The 21,955-nt window shown below is 37.8% G+C and overlaps 1 protein-coding gene across 1 annotated transcript in view; it reads left to right on the top strand.

Moving 5' to 3' along the window:
- PCNX2 (pecanex 2) overlaps positions 1-21,955 on the top strand; it is a gene marked incomplete at its 5' end in the record, with an annotated part of 105,903 nt that overhangs the window by 8,602 nt on the left and 75,346 nt on the right. Inside the window, 11 exons of the mRNA XM_081313895.1 lie at positions 978-1,177; positions 2,045-2,159; positions 3,886-3,922; positions 5,166-6,434; positions 8,414-8,576; positions 8,763-8,914; positions 10,107-10,191; positions 13,907-14,042; positions 14,710-14,852; positions 17,017-17,170; positions 17,528-17,560. Coding sequence (XP_081170021.1) covers positions 978-1,177; positions 2,045-2,159; positions 3,886-3,922; positions 5,166-6,434; positions 8,414-8,576; positions 8,763-8,914; positions 10,107-10,191; positions 13,907-14,042; positions 14,710-14,852; positions 17,017-17,170; positions 17,528-17,560 — 2,487 coding nt within the window. The remainder of the gene's footprint in view (positions 1-977; positions 1,178-2,044; positions 2,160-3,885; positions 3,923-5,165; positions 6,435-8,413; positions 8,577-8,762; positions 8,915-10,106; positions 10,192-13,906; positions 14,043-14,709; positions 14,853-17,016; positions 17,171-17,527; positions 17,561-21,955) is intronic.

Below are 21,955 nucleotides of genomic sequence, written 5' to 3'. Positions count from 1 at the left end.
CTGCTTCTTCTGTAGGCCCTGGGAGTGGTCCGCAGGGCAGTGTGGTCACTAGCGTGGTTTGCTACGCCAACCGAGGGGGGGGAAACACGGTCCCTGCCAGGCGTGGCTGGCCTCACTCCCTAGTGACTTTCAGCTCTTCTGAAGAAGCAGGATCCCACTTTCGTCGCCAGTGTTGTGTAGTGAGTTCTTTGAAGGCAGTAAGCGAGACGAGAGGTTGCAAACAGGAACTTTGCTTTATTGAGGCAACAGGAATAGAACTGAATCAGAGGCTTATGTGCAGCTTGAGGAATTTGATGTCACTCACCCAGAAAGATGGTCATCCTACATCACAAGAGTAGAGAACTACCTCCACACCAACCAAGTCGCCGAAGATGGCCTGAAGGCTGCAACACTCCTCTGTGTCTGCGGGTCTGCAACATTCGACATTGAGGAGAAATTAGTCACACCGGCGCAGCTGGAGTCCATTATTTACGTGGACCTGAAGAAATAGCTTGGCGACCATTTTCAGCCCAAGCTGCAGCTATTTATATGGTTGGCCACTAGGCGACGGCCAATAGGTTTAAAGGAATCCATTCCCGCCCCAAATCATCCAATGATCTTCCTGGAGACAGCAAGTGTGGCAAGTCAGTGACCGTTACACAGACACACCAATTGAGCAACCTTAAGCAGCATTCAAACAGACACGTGAAACAGTTCAAGTAAAATCCCAATACAGTACAAATTCTATTAGCAAATGATTGTATTTCAGCCTCAGCTCTCTTCTCTAAAACCTGAAAAGGAATAACACTAGTGTATCTTACAGGCTTCTACAGATGACACATTTCAAACAATTAGCAAAGGAACAAGGCAACTATCAGCTGTATAATTGTAGTTATTTTTTTAAAAAAGCACAACAATATTAATCATTATTATACTACTTAAAAATGCTCAAATCATTTTTGTTGATGAGCTTGACTTTTCATTATTCCTTTGTCTAGGCATGCCCCCCCACTACCATCACGGCTGTCATCTACTGTGGTTCTGTGACCTTATTTTTCATGATCATAAAGGTGATCACTTATCGCCTGCACCTGATGTTTGACAAAGGAGAGATGATTCAACAAAAGCTCCCTTGTAAGGAAGGGAAACAAAATAAAAAATGTAAAAGAGATAATGCAATTCTGCATAAAAATCTCAGGTAAGTTTACTTCTTTATACAAGTCTGTTTGGTGTTATCTGAACTCCTTCTGAAGAATCTGTGTTTTCTTAAAATATGCACATCACGTATGCGATAAGAGTCTATAGACCATGGGATCAAATGGATGCTGGAAATGTATGCAGTCATGTTTGTTGATCATGGCAAACAGCTATTTAGGAAAATAATAAAATTATTCCCTGAAAAATAATTGATTGGCACTACTGCCATATTTCTAATACTATGCACACCCCTATTTGCATCAGGGCTCATTATGTCCAATAACAAGAAGCAAAATAAGAAAAAAAAATTAAAACTAAAGGATTCATGGGAAGCCATCTTACATGAATCAAACAGCTGGCATTTTTAGGTCAGTGTTGTCTGCAATGGGAACACTTTAAATTTTTCACTGCATTAGCTTTCCATCATAGTAGAACATCTGTATGAATCAGCAGGAATAATATCTTTCCCCACCTTATAATTTCCAGTATTTAGTCAGAGTTATTTAACTTCTTTCTGTGGGGTCCTTGATGTTCTCTGAGCCTGCTTGGTTTTTTTGCAGACATTTCATTACCCAACTAGGTAACATCATCAGTGGACCCCACAGTTTAACCCTTATTTGAAGCAAGAAATGCTGGGATGTGAACCTTCTCAATACAAAGCTTTTGTTCTCCGTTAGAGCTGGGTCTTCCTAGATTACTTAATACCGTACTTATCTAGAGCCAAGTCGGCACATTTTTCAGATTGCCCCTTAAGAAAGTTAATGGCATTTCTGAATCAGCTTGCAGTAAATGCAGCACCTTTGAGAATGATTTATTCCTTATCTATTAATGATCAGTAATTTTCTTTCATTTGCATTATTTTGAACAGCAATAACACAAGGGACAATGGTGCAGAGGAGACCAAGCATAATGGTTCAACACCCACTATCCACAGTAGCATCAAAGGGCAGGCTATCCTCTCTCACTACCCTTCGGGAAACCTGGTTGGTAAACATTTGTCTATAATAACATTCCAGTATTTTTCACTCTATATATGCCATTGGTGTCTTACTACAACAACAAATGCAATATGGGTTTTATTTTAAAAAGAACAGCCTCCTCCCACCATTTCTTTTTTCTTAATAAAACAATATATACATTGTGCTCCAAGGTTCTGCATGTCAGAAAACTGTTGCCCCTGGAAAGAAGCAGGAACAGGAAAGCTGTCCCAAAGGTGCTTTTTCAGGAGGCAACTGGACTTTGTTTTTTTCTTTGAAGATATTTCACTTCCCGTCCAAGAAGCTTCTTCAGCTCTGACTGGATGGTGGAGAATGGAAGAATTTATATTCCTTGCAGACAGCTGGTCATTTGCATTCTTTTAGAGAATAAGGACTCTCTAAAACAAGGGTCTTCAAAAGTGGCCCTTTTATTATGACTTGTGGACTTCAACTCCCAGAATTCCTCAACCAGGCATGCTGGCTGAGGAATTCTGGGAGTTGAAGTCCACAAGTCATAAAAGGGCAAAAATTTGAAGATACCTGCTCTAAAAGAATGCAAATGACCAGCTGTATGCAAGGAATATATATATCCTTCCATTCCCCACCATCCAGTCAGAGCTGAAGAAGCTTGGATGGGAAGTGAAACATCCTCAAAGAAAAAACAACAAAGTCCAGTTGCCTCCTGGGACAACCATAACCTGGATGACTGAAAATCTCCATAGATGAACAGGGAAGCTGTTATAATACATTTTGCTTCATTCCATTAAGAGTGGAAAAGGGAGTGGAATTTTATTCTCATGACGTTCATGAAACTCCAATTACTTTTCATGTTGGCTATTACTCTAGAAGTAAACTTGAAAGTATGATGGCCTCAAATTCTAAATGATTATTGAAAGTAACAGTTAGGGAAACTGAAAACTAAAAAAAAAATTCTTGGATTTGGGCCTCGCATAAAAATGTCATCAATGCTGAGAATTGAGTATTCAGTGAGTGGAAAAATGCAGGGGACTGTTAAGCTGAATCTGGTACTTGGGTCTAATAAAGTCCTCGGCTTCTTCACAAAGGTGCTTTGTCTTGTGAAAGAACAAATCCAAAAGCTTTATTTATATTTAAATAAAGTGGAGGGTGGTCTGACAAAGAGTGATAGCAAGGTTTGGTAGCAAGCTTCATGGTTCAATGGAAACCTCTTGGGATATCTTGGTCCATATTTAACATTTTAACTATTTCACCACATTAGTTCTCCATCATAGTAGAAGCTCTGTATCAATCAGCAGGAATAATCTCCTTCCCCATCTTATAATTTTCAGTTTTAATCAGAATTATTTAATTTCTTTCAGTGGGGATCCTTGGTGCTCTCTGAGCCTGCTTGTTTTCTTGCAGACATTTCGTTACCCAACTAGGTAATATCAGTGCAACTCACAGTTCAGTTGGGCTGAAAATATTCTCTTCCATTGGTAACGTCTTTCTTTAATGTGAAATACAGTCTGAACAAAACAGATAACCCAGTGTCTATCTATACCTCATACTTTCTTGTAAATGTGGTTGTCTGGCAAGCTGACTTGGAAAGATAGCTGAAAGATGCTGTATATTCAAATGCAATGATTTTATTCATTAATTTTGGGGCCATTGGTTTAATGGAACATGGGACATAATTACATTATTTTTTGCTCTAAAACACATGTAATGTCACATTTACAGTTCACATCATTTTAATTGATGTGTTTCATTTCAGAACCTGCCAGCTCAAGAAACCATCGAAGATCTGAAAGGTATGCTACAAACAACATTCTATAGCAGAGGTGGGCAGCTATGGCCTCTTTACAACCTGTGGACTTCACCTCCCAGAATTCCTGAACCAGCCTTTTTGGCTCAAGAATTCTGGGAATTGAAGTCCACAGGTTATAAAGGGACCGTAGTCGCCTACCCGGTTCTATAGTGACTATGCTCAGTGGTGGTATATAGGAACTTTAGTTCAAAAGAGCTGAAGTAAGCAGAAACACTTCTCTAACTTAAAGAACAGGACACTTCTCAGGCCTGGTTTTAGTTTATTCGTACTATTTATTTGATTTATGGGTATCTTTTCAATGAACAATCACAGCTAAATAGATTTAAATTTCTTAGCTGATTTAAAACATCACAGCCCCTTTTATGAATCAGTCCTCCTTAAAGAATATGAATTACATTTGTTTATATTTCCTACATTATCAGGAATGTTTCTCACTTTGATGGGATCTTCAGTTTATCTTGTCTCTTCATGAATCCTTTATTTTATTTTTAAAAAATACTTCCTCTCCTCCCTGGCTTTTGTCTTTTGGAGTTGTACAGAGCTACCAGGTTACCTAGTGATGAAGTCCCACTGAATTTCATGGTGTTTACAGCACAGTCCCACACAATTATTAAGGATTGCAGAATAAATGTTATATGGAAGAAATGAACTTTGTCATTATTTTGTTGTTTCTCCTGCCTCTGAATTAGTGTCCTTACCGTTATAACTGAAATATTTATATATATTTGAATATCTGCTTCCTAAATGCTGAACATTTTAAGGGATCTGTTTCCTGGCTATATTGCTAATTGGCCAAGTATCTTGCTCCTATATATATTTAATCTAGATATTTTAGTGTTTTTATTGTTTTAAAATGTTTTCAGTATTTTTAACAGCAATATTTTTTTTTAAAAAAATGAATTTTGAAGCCACCCAGAATCACTGAGATGGGTAACTATAGAAACTGAATAAATAAATATATGGTTGTTACCATTAAAAATAATGTTACATACTGAACATATTTTCATGATTTTTTTATTGATCTATATTATTTTTTTTGTAGATTCTAACTCTCAAGAAAATAATAGGTGCTGTCAAAGTAAATTGGGACATATTCACTCTCCATTCCAAGCAATGGGATTTCACTGCACATTAACTGCTAATTTTAAAGAATTTTCTGGAATGTCTTTTCTGAGAAAGCTTCATATATCTTTGACATGCAGTATCTCTTTGTCTTTTTTTACTAGGAGTACTGGTTTCAGAAGAACAACCTGTCCCACCAGTATTATTGACCTCACCCTGCATCAAAGCCGACATTTTGCCTGCTTCTGTGACATGTATGCCAAGTTCCACCACACCAGCAATAGTGGACAAGCCGAATGCTGTGGAGACTGTTATCAATGGTGGAACAAATGAAAAAGAAGAGAAGGCACAACCGTCTAACTTTAATGGAGAAGAGGATGCTCCTCTGGATAAAGATGTGGTTGTTAAAAAATTGCCAAATCTTTCCTTGTCCCAGGGTGATATTTTAAAAACATGCATTTCTTTTGAGCCTTGGAGTATGGACAGTCCTGTCCTCTTTTCAGAGAATTTAAACAATCTTACATGTTTAAGGAAAGAGAATTTATTGGATGGGTCAACTCAAGACAGCACTGCAAGCGGTTTCCCTCGGTGCAATTCTGTGGAAACGAAGAGATTTGCAGAAAGAGATTTGGATGACCCCAAAGCAGAGTTTGATGAATCAGAAAGTGAGATAGCTGTTGCACTGGTGGACAGTTCTCATTCTGGGGATCCATTCACGTTACATGAACCTATTAAAATAGTTATCACCATGAGTAGCACCCATAACTCAGCTACTGATTTGGAGGGCTTGCCTCACATGAAATTGTCGAACGCTGAGAAATCTGGTTCAGATCCCGAATCTGCTGTGGCTGCAACAGTTCAAGATAGTAAACAAAGCAACAATCCAATGATAATCCCTGTTATTACTTTTGATTTGTCTGAGGACAATGGAGGCCATGCTTTTCAAGAAGTAAGTGAAAGTTTAAGAACCCCAGAGAATTTAAATGTCAATGCATCGTCTAATCAATGTTCTGGCTATGAATCTGGTGAACAAGACAATATTGGAAAGGAAAATAGTGACAATCCCTCAAACAGCCATGAAGGAATAATTGTGTGTCCTGAAAATGCTTCTGAAATTCTAGAAGACCCAGAAGAAGGCCAATGGAATTTGGAAGTCCCCTTATATAAAACAGCTCATGAGAAGAGACATGCTCGTGTTCTCAGTGTGGATAGTGGGACAGATGTGTTTTTAAGTAAGAATTCATCAGAGACTGTTAGCACAAAAGAAAAACTATTGCCCACCTCGAAATCTGACCTGGAAGCTAAAGAAGGGCAGATACCAAATGAATCAAATTTCTTGGAATTTGTTTCACTGCTGGAATCCATCAACACTTCAAAGCCAACAGCACCAGAATTGAAAGCAGAGCCTGCAAAAGATAAAGGGCTAGCTGGAGGTACACTGCATAATTCAAATTATTAGTTTCCAGTGCACACAAGAAATGTGAGGAATTTATGTGCAATAAAAGCTGTTTCCACTCATGCTAAAAGCAATAGCCACAAATAAGTAAGTGTGTGTGTGCATGTATATATATATATATATATATATGTGTGTGTGTGTGTGTGTGTGTGTATACATATATATATATGCACACATATACATATACATATACATCATATATATATATACATATATACACACATCCATACTCTAGAATATTAAACATGAAAGATGCATAAATATCAATAAAATCTTAAAATATTAATTGATATAAGATGGACATAGGGTTTTTTAATTTCATTAGATGTATATTGGGTCCCATATTTGATTACTTTTTAAGAAGACACTGCTGATCTTAATCTGTCTTTTAGAGGGTTAGGAAAAAATGCTCAAGCTTTAAGAATAGTAATAGCAATAAACGTAGACTTCTATACTGCTTCATAATGTTCATTCATTCATTCATTCAAATTTGTTAGAGCTACCCAACTCTGGTGGATTCTTTGCGTGATGGATATCATTTGTCCTTTGCTGTTTTTATTCTTTGTTACATTTCACGGTTTGCTTTACAAAAGTGTAGATAGAGCCCTTCTTGCAATTACATGCAATTGATTCCATTCTTTAGAAGTGTGTGTGCATGTATAAATTACAAATTTATGTATCTTTTATAGAAGTCTTCGATACCAAAATTCTCTCCAAATCACATTTTCCAGTGCTGTGTCCTAATATTTATCTTTTCAGAGCCTAATTTATCTAATGCAAGACAGGGATATGGCTCTACAGCTTTGAACAGAATAACGTGTTGATCACAGATTGCAAAATAAAGTATAGATTATAAAACAATTTTCAGCTACTTCCTAAATAAGCTGGCTTTCTCTTTTACAATATTAGAACCTAAGATACTCTATCAAAATGAATAAGTTGAAGATAAAGTTAAGCTGTTTAATTTGGTGCTGGTTGCCAATTTAAGTGATTTTAAAGGATTTTTACATAAACTTGTGAATGATCTGTCTTTCCATTCTGTTCAGGCATATAGTACAGTATCTCCTTAAATATAGCATGTCTTTTTCATATCAGATTGTGGAGAACAAATGGGAGGAGAGCTTCCATCCTATTGTTTGTGCTTTTGAATTTCCTAGATATATCTGATTGGCTGCTGAATAACATAAAAAGTTGGACTAGATTGGCAGCAGGTCTCTACATATGTGGTTCTATCAGCTTCTGGGAAAAATAATTTTCACCAATATTTACAGTAAGTGGATAAGAATTGTAGAGATCTAGATGTTGAAAGTAAGCCAACAGAATAGTTGAAATATCGGATTAGCATTAAGACAGTCAACGCAAGAGGTTAAAGAGATTAAGTTAAACTGGAGAACAGGCAATAAGTGAATAGGATATTTTTTAATAAGAGAAATCTATTGTCCCAGAGATAGGAGAAGGCAGTATAATGCATACACGAGATGTTTGAAGAAGACAAGAGTATAAAATTTAAGAATGAGGACTAAAGAGCAAAAAGGAAGAAGAAGGAAAACCTACGGTATTTGGAGTGGAGCTGACAGTAAAATCAAAGAGAGGGAAAAGGAGGAAAAGGAAAGATTTAATGTCACATTTCCTACAGGCTCAGGATATGAATCAGTTTGCCATCAATCCATACAAGCATAAAGGAAAAGACAGCAGATGATTCATTTAATAACTTATGATATTGCTACTTTTCAGCATCATCAGTGGACATAATTCATCATATGTAAATGCTTGGCCCAATAAATTTATTAACCTTTATCTCTGGGGTGGGGGCATGAATTAATGTGACCATAAATTGATTTTCAAAGGTTTGATGTTTTCTATGGGGTGAGGTCAAGATCTTTTTATTCAGGAAACAAAAATACAAGCAAAAAAATTCCCAGGTTGTACATGGAAAGTTTTCTCTGTGTCTTTCAGATGGCTTTTTAAGAGAGAAAAAAGACGGTGCATTGACAACAGGAAAAAATTGTGCAGAAAAAGAAAATCATGGTTCCTGTAAACAGGAGAAAACCGAGATGGAAACTCAGGATTGTATTAATGTTAATCCAGTGATCCCAGAGTCAATAAAGTTCACTGCCCAGTAAGAGCTATGTTCTTATTTTCAAGCATACAGTAATATGCATTATAAAAGAACTCGCATCAAATTTAATTTGATCTATTTTCTTGGTTTCATGAGAAATTGCTTGGGTGGGGCAGAGAAAGAATTTCACTGCTGCTTTTGAAACTCTTCTTCTCTCCTTCTTTTTCTTATTGATATTTTGACAAGTTACCAGAGCACCAGACAACGACAGATCATTTATCGGGTAACTTCACAGCCAGACAGTTCCCTCTTGCAAGTCATAAGTGGGCCTGAAGCATCTGTGCAAGAAGAGATGTCTGTGGATGCAATGCACATCTATTCCTTCATAGATGGAAATGGTAACCCCCTATGGAGGAGTTGGGAGGGATAGTTGCATTTCCTCTGCATAACTCATTTGGGTTTCTATGTGCATGGGGATTAACTTCTCAGACTCGTTATCTGAATGGGTTCCAGGATTCCATTGAGACATGGCCATTAGGTTTCTGTGATAGTTTTTTTTTAATGTATAGATCCTATACATTTAAGGTTTGGAAGGTTAACATCAACGCTTCAAATATGCCCAATAAGCAATCCAATCATGTATATGTAAATGTGTGCATTTATTTATTTCCCACATTTATTATTTTTACAAATTCCTTCTATTTTCCCCACAACAACAACCCTTTTCATAGCCTCCTGGCACAATTCCTGACTCTTCTACCTTGTTTTGCTCCACACTGTCCACCATTTTGTCCTCTCCTTTCCTCTCCTCCTTCTTCCAAGCTTTCTTTTTCTTCTCTTTTCCTCCCTTTGCACTTTGAGTTCCAGATGCTGCAACAGCCAGCCTTGTTCTCTGCCATCCTTTCTGTTTCTCTTTCACAAACTCTCCTTTATAGCATTTGAATGTGCTGTAGGCAATAACTGGAGAGGTTTCTGCGTTCTCCTTGGGATGAATTTCAGTGCCAACAGTACCCAAGGCCGTCCAGATTCTAATTTTTATACTTAGCTGCAGCACCCGTCCATACTCTCTTAATGAAAGATGCACTTAACTTGCTATCTTCCCTTTAAAATTTTCCCAGTTCCAGCTCAGCCTATGAACTTCTAGATTTCCCCCTCTTTCTTTCAGTGTTGCGCTCTGGAACTAAATTTTTAACATCCCAATCTAAATTTTAACAAATCTGCTCACGCCCATCTTTTCAGATGCCATTGTTCTGATTTACCATGGAGGCTTTCCAAAGTTATGCACCATATAGGTGTAGATACCTGTACATAAAATGGAAAGATGACAGGTGCCAAGTTACAAGAGGATTATTGCCAAGGCTAGGGCTGTGGCAAGGAACACTTTAAAATGAGTGTGTTGCAGCAGCTGCAATGGTGCTGAAATCTACCTTATCAGATAGAGTTGAGAGAATGCAAGTCATTGACAAGGATACCTGAAGATAGGATTTCTATTTCTGGAAAGCTGGCCTTCTAATTTTATAATTTCCTAGTTATAAAAGTGAGTGCATGGCAGATCGTTGTTCACCAGATTATGTCTTCTTTTATTTGAAGGAGAAATGAGGTCCTTGTACTTAAGGAGTCAAGCAGAAGGAAATATTGAAAATTCACCCATCTATGATTGCATCTCCAATGCACAGTAAGTAAACTCCTCATGTACTGGATTGGGGGATGACTCCATTTCGTTTCTGGAGTGGTTATTTAGTTTTCCAAAATTAAAGATTGGGAATATCATTTTCATGAAACATCCATATGCAAATGACAGATTCTTTTGTATAATAATTTAGATATTTTCTGCTTCAAGTTTGCATTCTCTGCAATAAATCACAGTATTTCTCCAACTTCTAATTATAGTTGCCAGTATTTGAACTTAGGACTTCTTATTTGCCAAACAGGTTATCTAGAACTCATCTACTCTATTATGAAATGGAACTGTTGAATATCTGGGATAAGAGTATTATATAACCTGTAAATAATTTAACAAAGATCTTAATTTTGTGCTAGTACAACATTAGTTCTGTGGTTGCAAATTCTTTAGGAACAAATATTTTCCCCCATAATTACTCCATTGCACGCCAAGATACTTCAGTATATTCACGTTTTATCTTGAGTAGGTTAGCCAAAGAACATAGAATTCGTTTATTGGATTTATATTTTATTTATTTATTTGATTTGTATACCGCCCTTCTCCCTAAGGACTCAGGGCGGTTAACAGTGACATAAATAACAGAATGCACAAATACAGATATTGAAAACAAATTAAACCCTAATTTTGCCCAAATGCAGAAGATAGTTACCTTAAAACAGTAATTACAACAGAACCCATCAGACCAGACCGGATTGCTCAAAGAGATATGTTTTTAGGTCGCGTCGGAAGGAGCGAAGGTCGGGAGCCATCTGGAGCTCAACCGGTAAACGGTTCCATAGGTCAGGCGCGCCCACAGAGAACGCCCTCCCTCTGGGAGCCATCAGACGGCATTCTCCGAATGGCGGAACCCTTAGGAGGCCCTCTCTGTGGGAGCGCACTGGACGGAGGGACGTTGACGCTGGCAGCAGGTGATTCCTAAGGTACTCCGGACCCATGCCATGTAGGGCTTTGAAAACCATTACCAGCACCTTGAATCTTACCCGGAGGACAACTGGGAGCCAATGCAGCTCACGGAGTAGAGGTGTAACATGGGAGTATTGGGAGACTCCCAACACAACTCTCGCGGCTGTATTCTGTACCAGTTGGAGCCTCCGAGTAGTCCTCAAGGGCAGCCCCATGTAAAGAGCATTGCAGTAGTCTAAACGAGAGGTCACGAGTGCATGAGTGACCGTACGTAGGGCATCTCGGTCTAGATAGGGCCGTAATTGGTGCACCAGGCAAACCTGGGCAAAGGCTCCCCTAGTCACAGCTGTTATGTGCTCTTCCAAGGAAAGCTGTGAATCTAGGAGGACTCCCAAGTTGCGAGCCCTATCTGTGGGGGGTAATAACTCACCCCCTATAGAAAGATATGGAATGTTCTGAATATCCCGAGATGCCGGTACGTACAGCCACTCAGTCTTGTCAGGGTTGAGTTGAAGCCTGTTCTTCCCCATCCAGACCCGAACTGCTTCCAGGCAACGGGACATCACATCAAGGGCATCACTGAGGTGGTTTGGGGTCGAAATAAAAAGCTGGGTATCATCAGCATACTGGTGATACCCGACTCCAAAACTACGAATGATCTCACCTAGCGTGTTATATCTCGTGTTTCCTTCAAAGTGGCATGTATTGGCTCCCTCTTCTCATTTTCCTTTACATCAGTTTTTCCTGCATGATAGTTTGGACTGCGAGAACAACTAGCCAAAAATCTGCAGTGAGTGTTAAGAGTAGACTGAACCTGGGTCTCCAGAGTGCTAGTCCAACATCTTAATCACTATACCACACTCGTTCTCACTTAATATTCTACATCAGTGTTTCTCAATCTTGTCCTCTTGAAGATGTATGGATTTCAACTCCCAAAATTCCCTAGCCAGCAAATGGGTGGTGAATCCTGGAAATTCTGTCTGGGGAATTCTGAGAATTGACGTCTACCCATCTTCAAGTTACCAAAGTTGAGAAACACTGTTATAGACCAGTCTTGCCCTCTCTGATACCTTTCAGGTGTGGTTCGGACTGCCATTCCCTGAATTATTGGTTAATTATTGACCTTTGTCTGAGGGCTTTGGGAACTGCAATCCCATCAGATCGTGCATGCCATGTAAGTCAAATAAAAAGGAAAGTAAATGCAAAAAAAAAAAATTGCCACATGGTGGCAGTCAATATCTTTAACACAATAGTCAACTCTAGGCAGATGTATCATTTGAAAGGTCATACAGGGAAAAAATATCTTCTACAGAACAAGGTCAAAATTAGGAAGTATTTATCTTGTCTTGTCCTGACTTCTATTTTATTAATTTCTTTTTCAAGTTAGACACATCAGGTGTCAAGTAGTATTAAAAGTTGTGTTTGAGGTATAGTTGTGAGCTACATACAGATTTCAGTTGATTTGGAATCTTAAGCTATTCTGAAAATTGCAATAGTTATGTAAGATACAGCTGTTTTAACAGACTACCGGTAATTAGCCAGACAATCTTTCAATTACATTCACAAAATTCCAGGACTTTTTAATTTCATATGCAGTCTAAATGGGATGTCATTGAATACAATTCTATGTATGCTTACTCATAAATCCCATTCTTTGCATTGATACTTGGGTCTTTAAAATGCTTCTCTAAAATTGCCATAATTAAAACTTCACTTTTAGTGTTAATCGAGCTGTGCTGTTGCTTCCACTATTTGAGTCTACTGTATTAGCTAAGCTGACAATTCACATAATTTTATCAGAGCCGAATTTGAGTTGGTTTCTATGTCAGGTATCCTAATTTTCAAATAAAGATTTGAAGATTACTTGTGAATCAACAATAATTCTGTATATTGGTTAGGAACTCTCAATTGTTTTAACTTTATTAATTTTATTGCATTTATTGTATTAATAATTGTATATTATTATTTTATATTATTTCTATTTTTTGTAGTTAGCCAATTCGGCACAAAAACTCACTAGAAATCAATCTTTATGTTTCATTTATGTGTAATACTAAGGCAGGACTTGTTTGGTTGAGCTATTATTTCTTTGAATGGTGGAAGCTACAGCAGCCAAAAAAGACATAGTGACATTTTGCCAGCCTATTTTAATTTTGAAAATATAGTTTGAAGCAATTCTAGATTGCTCTATGACGGTCTGGTATGTTGAGTCTCAACCCAAAGGCCTGATTGATTTACGGGTCTGCTTCTATTTTATCTTGAAGCCTCTCATTAATCCCAAAGGTATAAGATAGAAGCAGTTTAAAAAATATATCCTGCTTCAACAAAATTCTCTTTCTTTGCCCATCATGATTGCATGGTTAGGCATCTATACACCCCAAGTATTGATCAAATTCTGAAATTATTTTTTAATCTGTTATCAAGTGTCACAGGCGTCACAAGCAGAGCTATTTGCATTATTCTAATTTCTTCAGTCAGTTGTTGGCACGTTTGCAGAAGGAATTTCAGCTCGCTCATATTGCCCTTCTAGAGTTAACAAATTAGAATCAGATTTTCCCTGAATCTGTGGGGAGCCCCCAGCTAATGTAGTCAGACTCTGAAGCCTCTTGTTTTTTCCCCATAGATTTGGGGGTGTCTGGGTAGGTGAATATAAAAAGTCAAGATGGCAGCTTTGATCTCATGGTTGTATCTTGACTTTTCTTTATGACCCCTGCAGATACTCCAAATTGTTATGAATCATATAATTTTGAATAAATTCTACTCTTTTTATCTCTTTTTACTCTTTTTATCTTTATATCTACAGTGAAATCCATTTCAGCTCCTCTAGTACAACTACCTCAGAGATCCAAGAAGCATCTTCTGGAGATCATGGGCGAAGGGCACGGCAACAGCAGTTCTTATTGATGCTGGCACGGGGAGCTCTTTCTGAAACTCACCGGGTACCATGTAACATTTCAGTACCTATACATTTTTTAAAAAAACACTTTGTGAATATCTTCCAGTCTAGCTATATAAACTTGCATCTTTCAGATGAGGTTGGTGTAAGCTTGTTATAGCATACAAATGGGAGAATAGCTAATGTTCCACTAAGCATCAGCTATTATACCAAATTTTATGCTGATAAAATGGGATTTTAATTTTGATTTGATGGATTTTTTAAAGGAGCAAAAGAGTTAAAAAACCCCAACTTTGTTCTGAGAAATTTTATCTCAGTACGTATGTATGTATGTATGCTTTCCCCAGTATTTTCAAATCTAATGCCATTTATGTTCAAATTGTAGGCAAGACTTAAACATCACACAAAGAGCAATCTTGGGGGACTTAGCTTGTTTTGTTCTAATGTATTTCAAGTGATCAAGTAATAATCTTACAAGGGCAGTGAAAAGATCCTAGTATGTGCCATGTGCAAAAAAATAGGCAAGACTGAAGTTAATCAAGTTTACAAAAAAAAAGTTAACCTGTAAAAAAATATTGACTATGATCATTGTTTGATTATATCCACTGAAAAAGGAATAACTATCAAATTATATCAAAACCGTATTGTTATTGAAAGCAGTGCTATGAAAATGATATACAATTCTTTTATTTTTAATTTAATGTTGACAGCATTTTAGTGAAGACCTTGAGGATTCTTCATGCTCATCAGCTCAAAGAAAAATTAATAGACAGTTTTACAAATTTATTGTATTTCCTGGCAAATGGATAAAAATCTGGTATGATCGACTCACCTTGCTGACATTGCTGGACAGGTAAGTTTCACACTGAGACATAACATTCATTGAAAGGTTGAACTTGTACTATTAATACATACAGTGTTAGCATGTTTCTTGTGGTTTTTTTATATTTTTAAATCTCTTTTCTTGATGGGCATTAATCAGTACGAATTTCAGATTTGTAAATGCGTGTGTTTGATACACATGCTTAATACCAAAGTGAAAACTAATAGCTGTCCTCCTTCAAATGATGCATAAAGTGTGACAACAACCTTTTCTTACATTTGGACCTGCCCTACATGTAAGCAAAAACAAGGATGTATGTGAATCTTAAGGCAAATGGAAGACCTAAGTGGGGGTCCTAACCTGCAGCAATCTTGATGGTGAAGTATTCTTCTTTTCAATCTCCTCCAGTAGATGTTTTTCTCTTCAATGAAGCTCAAAGAACAGGAAAGGAGAAGAAAATGTCTGCAGTGTTTCTCAACCCTGGCAACTTAAAGATGGATGGACTTCAACTCCCAGAATTCCCTAGCCAGCATAGTACAAATCTATAGCTGGCTGGGGAATTCTGGGAGTTGAAATCCACCCATCTTCTAGTTGTCGAGGTTGAGAAACATTGTTCTAAGGAAAGAAGCTGCAGGTTACTGACTTAATAGTCAGGGAAGGATTTGCATTCCCTATTTTACACGTGATGGGACAGATCAGATTAAACAAAAAGATCTGCTTCTGTCTTATATTGTTCAAAGCTTGACTTAGTCAGAGCTCTACTTATCCTTTATTGATCTATAATCCAACCTTTAAAAGAGTCTTGCCTGAAAGAATTTGCATTGATATGAAGATGCAGGTTTGTGAATCTTAATCTTTGTCCATGCGTTTCTATATGCCTTTCTATATTTTCTACACAACAATGCAAATAAAAAGGCGGATCTGCTAAATTACATGTTGGATATTAGATGATGCATTTTAGTGGCTCTCTTGTGGGTATTTGCATTCTGTCTGTGTTCTGTACCAGCCTACTACCGGCCCTGCAGATAAGGCAGGGACAACCCCTTTACAAGAAGGCAAGAGGCTGGAACTAAGCCTGCCAAATTTATGAACGCAAAAGCAAATAGAGCAAAACAAGACACGAACCATGAAACAGGAACTATTCAAACGGTTGCCTTCAGCAAACCAGCCCTCCCACACATTCCCCTTTTAAACAGTTCAGGGCGTGGCTTCTCTCTGCCTCCTTCCGAGGTGCCCCATTGCCTTCCTCTGTTTACTCCTGATTGACTGCCTCCTGCGTCGGGCGTCCTTGAACAGGGCCAGCTGTGGGTCATCTTCATCCACGCTGTCAGGCTCACACAGCTGGGTCTGCGTCGTAACCAGGTGGGAGGGGCGTGGCTGAGGGCTCTCATCAGCAAGCTCTCCAACCCCCTCAGCAACCTCTCCAACACCCCCCTCCTCCTCCTCTGAATCGTCCGACCCAAATGCCGAACCCACAGGCTGACCCTGAATCACAACAGTCTGTAACCTTAGGACCTAATTCCTGATAGTTCTCTAACATTAGGAGAGTAAGAATATTTTCAGTGGCTGCATATAAATTAGGGCTCCTGAACCTTGAAGAGCAGTTATCAACAAACCGCATTGTTGTTTTTCTGGTTATTAACCTGTTATTAATCCAGGTTTTATTTATTTATTGCACTGATTTACAACCATTTGTATGCCACTGATTGTCAAGAGTCTAAACACTTAAATGTATATATAGATTAAAATTTTGGTTTTAAATGTTGACCCCTTTGTATTTTTTTTTCTATCATTTTTGCAAAATTGAACTTTTAAAATGTTTAAGTTTACTTACTGGTTTTGTAACAGAAAATTTTTCAGTAAATACATTTATTAAGTAGTCTGTTTCAGTGATACATTTCCTGATCTCTGCAAAGAAAATAATTAAGCTAATTAATTTTTGCTAGTTGCTTTGATTTGGCAATCTTTTGCTTGTGCAAAGATATTTTTCTAAACCAGTAAGGCTGTACAGAGAATGCCATGCACAGAGAGACCAGGTAAAGTTGACTCCATGGGGCCTTCATAGAGATATCTTGAGAAAGTGAAGTACATTTATGACAAATTGATCTGGGCTCAATTTATAAGCCTCTATAGAAATGGTAGATTTATGGTTATATTCTGCTTTTGAAAATATATTGGTGTGTTATTTTTACAGGACAGAAGATGTCAAGGAGAATGTTTTGGCAGTTCTTCTAGTAATCCTTGTTTCTTTTCTTGGATTTCTAATCATGAACCAAGGTTTTTGTAAAGACATTTGGGTGTTCCTGTTCTGTCTTATTATGGCAAGCTGTCAATACTCTCTTCTAAAGGTAATGTATTCTTTTATACATGTGTTTTATATTGTCTAAATGTATTGTTCCTATTATGTATTTTATTTTTGCTTTTACTGTAAACTACTTAGAGATGTATTGGCACAGGAAGCTGTACATAGATAGACAGAAAGACAGTCAGATAGGTAGATAGATAGATAGATAGATAGATAGATAGATAGATAGATAGATAGATAGATAGATAGATAGATAGATAGATAGATATGGATGGATGGATGGATGGATGGATGGATGGATGGATGGATGGATGGATGGATGAGAAATCCATTATTTCTATTTTGGATTCTGTGATAACAAATCCAGTGGCTAATACAATGAATCTTGTTTTGTCTTTAGAGTGTTCAGCCTGATCCTGCCTCACCTATACATGTAAGTTTCAGTTACCACATGTATGCTTTTATTGTTGGTGCTCCTTCTTGGTCAGTTGGTGTGGTAAATTGATGAAAGTTAAAATAAATCTATCTTTCCAGGATGTTATTTCGTTTTTCCAACTAGGAACCTAACACTTTATTATTAAAAATTAATCTGCTCGAATACATTGCTGCCACAAGTAAAACAGCAGAGCTGTGCATAGCATTTTAATGAGTTCTCTCCTTGCACAGCCTGTTGGTGTGAGTGAAACAATGAGGCAGCCGGGTCTTTGGCCTGGTGGCTTCAGTTACTTTCTCAGATCATCACCACATACATCACACACTACCACACACTTTTGCTGCCCATTACACAGGTTTCTAGAAATGTAAAAAGTCATTGTTGCACTGTTAATGTACTGTGGTAAAAATAATTGTGTGATGTTAGTGGCCTTTAATTTAAATATTTATTCCATGTTAGTTGATTTATCTAATTTATACATTATATGGCTTATAAAATTATATAAATTATATGTAATATAATCTAAAATGTGTAACAATGTATATATAAATTTTATATGTCATTGTACGCCAAAACAAGTAGACACAAAGAAAGTGCTGTCACTCTGCTAAACAACTAATTCCCACAACACTGTCTTATGCCCTAAGATATCAAACCATGCGGTAGGGCTGTATTACTATTATCATTCTCATCTTTCTTATTACCTATTCCTTTAGCATCTTATGACTATCACTTTGTCGTATGTATGTTATGATTTATGTTGATTGCTTTTATTTAGTATCTTATGACTATCACCAAGTGTTGTATCTTATAATTTATGATGATTGTATTTATGATTATGATCATGATTTATCACTTGTTGCTTGTATGTACACTGAGAGCTTATGCACCAGAGACAAATTCCTTGTGTGTCCAATCAGACTTGGCCAGTGGTGGGATTCAGCCGGTTCACATCGGTTCGGTAGAACCAGTAGCTAAATTTTATTGAGTTTGGAGAACCGGCTGAACCCATGCTGCTTCTGGAAGTCTGTTCTAGGCCTTGGAGGCCTGGAGGAGGCTTCCCAGGCCTAGAACAGCCCACAGGAAGTGCTTGGATGCCACTTCTGGAAGATCATTCTAGGCCTCGGAGGTCCAGGCCTGCATCCATGCAGAGAACCGGATGCTCAGGTATTTGAATCCCACCACTGGACTTGGCCAATAAAGAATTCTATTCTATTGTATATACATGTATGTAATCTTAAAAGAATTACCCCAGCCTAACCTAACGTGGTGGCTCAGTGGGTTAGGACGCTGAGCTTGTCGATCAGAAGGTCAGCAGTTTGGCAGGTCAAATCCCGAGTGCCGCGTAACAGAGTGAGTGCCTGTTACTCGTCCCAGCTTCTGCCAACCTAGCAGTTCGAAAGCACGTAAAAATGCAAGTAGAAAAATAGGGACCACTACGGTGGGAAGGTAACAGCGTTCCATGCGCCTTTGGCATCTAGTCATGCCGGCCACATGACCACGGAGACGTCCTCGGACAAGTGCTGGCTCTTCGGCTTTGAAACGGAGATGAGCACCGGCCCCTAGAGTCGGAAACGACTAGCACGCATGTGCGGGGGAACCTTTACTTTTACCTTTAACCCATTTTATATTTAATACAGAAATTGTTAGAGGACTGTAGCTTTAAATCTTACCTACATTTTAATTACTTTTCCCCACCTCATCTTTTAGCCATTAATGATTTACTGATGTTTTAATTGGTCAGGTCGCTTGTAGTGATCATGTGCCACAATCTCATGTCTCCCAAAATACAGAGATTCTGGAATACTTCTCTCTGAATCCTCAGGTTTATAAATATAATATTTTGTGATTATTAAAGTATAAATCTGTTTTATATTGAGTCAGACCACAGAGTGCTGGAGGACTTAATCTGCATATGCCTGTCTATTAAATCATGTCTTTTCTCATCCTTTACCAAAAGCATAATGCAGTATTGCATTCATTAGCAATACTGCAAAATTTGAATCCACAGGAAGATACAAGTTTAGGCCTCAGTCCTAGTGAGGCTTCATAATCCTAATAATTATGATATAATTTATGCCATGGTATGAATTTTGCTGTTTTATTTTTGATGCAAAAATATTTGCATTGTTTTTCTATTTCTGATTATTTTATGTTTCTCTATAATTTATTATTTACGTCTTGCTTTTTAGCTCACAGTATGTTCTTAGGCTAGTTTGCTTCAACAAAAGCATAATACTTTTAAAATTGGATCAGTTCCATAATGAACAGTGACAGCCTATAAGCAGAAATAGATTTCAATGGAAGATATATTGGGAGCTATAATTTCCCAGGGCAGGAATATTGAAAATGTCAAAAACCAATTACTAGCTCATAAAACACAAGAATTATAATACAAAATTTCTGTTAAACTGTGGAAAAGACAGGAAAAAAGTTTAAGCCTGAAAGGCTTTAGTATATGAGCAGTAATCTTAATTGTTAGAAGGCAATAAATGATTTAAAATAATTCCAGTCCTGGGGTACAGTGAAGATCTCATGGTAGGCATGCCATGCCATGCCAAATTTCAGCCAAGTTTGAACCAGCTAAGAAGGGAGTCTGGCTCTTGGTTACCGAGATCAACCTTCCCCTAATATTTTCTAAGAGAAAATGGGTTTGACTAGTCCACAGGTCTGCAACCCACGGCTCCGGAGCCACATGCGGCTCTTTCAGCCGTCTTCTGCGGCTCCCAGTCCTCTGCTATGTGTAGTCCAAAAAAAAAAAGGTGGGACTAAAAAAGTTCAACCAATCAATTCAAATATGCACGGTAGGTGCATATCTCGCCTTGGCTCCACTCTTCAGTCAAACCCTGTTCTGCGCATGCGCGCATGTACGTGCATGCACACACATTTTTTTGCGGCTCCCAGTTTTTCCTTTTGTGAGGGAACCGGTTCCGAGTGGCTCTTTCACTGTTTCATGTTGCTGACCTCTGGACTAGTCTCTTGAAATCCGAACAGATTGGACTATCATGCCTTATTTGAAAGGTTGCTCTCTAAAATTTAATTTGTACTTCATTCTACTTCTTCATTTCTAGCCTAAAGTCTGTACATATGTCATCTGTTTTATTTTACATTTTTATTAAAGTAGGCATGACAGGTGTTTTACTGAATTCAATAGGCTGAGAATTTTTTTTAAATTTTAATTTTAACTGGGTTTTTATTTTTCTCAGGGTTTTATTTAATCTTTTTTAATTTGTTTTAACGTTTGTATTGACTTTCTTTTAAATGCCCTGTAAACCACCCTGAGTTTTTCGGGAAAGGGCGGTATATAAATCTAAATAAATAAAATAAAATAAATATTTCACAGAATTTCATTAGAGTGATCAGTATGAAGATTAAAGCTGCTATGTAAACATCCAAAATTCTCTGAGGTTCACAGCTGCTGAGCATCATGCCAAAAATCCATTAAAATGGAAGGACAGGAAAAAGAAGGCTAAATGTTTAAACCCCTAGTGTTGAAGGTATTGAAATCTTCTCACTGGTAGCAGGCATTGAACTGTGGTGGGTGATTTCATTCTTGTCAACAGTAAAAAATTCTAATCTAGCCCAAACATTTGTGAATCTTCTGTTGAGCTGAACGGAGCTGAACTAATTAAGCTATGCAGAGTTAACAGGTCTATAATTCACAACTGAATCATGGTCAGGGAATTTTGACAAGGGTAATTTAATAAATAAATAAATAAATAAACAAACCTGATGCTAATGCAAAAAAACACAATTGCAAGGAAGTGATTTTCTTCACCTTTAAGGCCTTAAGCGTTAAAGTCTAGTGAGCAAGGCTTTCAGGTAATAGAGGAACTATATTTAATTTGTTTTGTTGGTTTGTTTGTTTTTAATTTTTTTATTTTATTTTAATTCCATTTATATCCCGCCCTTCTCCGAAGACTCAGGGCGGCTTACAAGCTTTAGCAGTAGCCTTCATTCTATGTATATGCCTGCTTATTAGGGCTTTCACACACACCCCCAAGCGGCATTTTTACAAAGTCAGCTTAATTGCCCCCAACAATCTGGGTCCTCATTTTACCTACCTCGGAAGGATGGAAGGCTGAGTCAACCTTGAGCCTGGTGGGATGCGAACCTGCACTAATTGCAGGCAGCTGGTGTTACTTAAGGAGGCATTAGCCCACTGCTCCACCAAGGCAGATCTCCTGAATGTTGCAAAATAGAGTTAATGTGCAACTATTTCATAGTACAAATAGATTTTCATAGTCTCAGACATCAGATGCTCCAGGGAGAAAATTCACACCATAGTATTTTCCCTTATTGGCCTGTTGAACTTTCCAGTATTTAGGCCATTTCCACCACTTCCCTCGAGCAGCCAACATTTTCTGACATTACTAGGCTATTTAAAAATTGCTG

The sequence above is a fragment of the Vipera berus genome (assembly GCF_964194415.1).
Source record: "Vipera berus genome assembly, chromosome: 1".
NCBI classification, from domain to species: Eukaryota; Metazoa; Chordata; class Lepidosauria; order Squamata; family Viperidae; genus Vipera; species Vipera berus.
The sequence above is the reverse complement of the archived record's forward strand: the minus strand, read 5'-3'. Positions and strand labels throughout refer to the sequence as shown.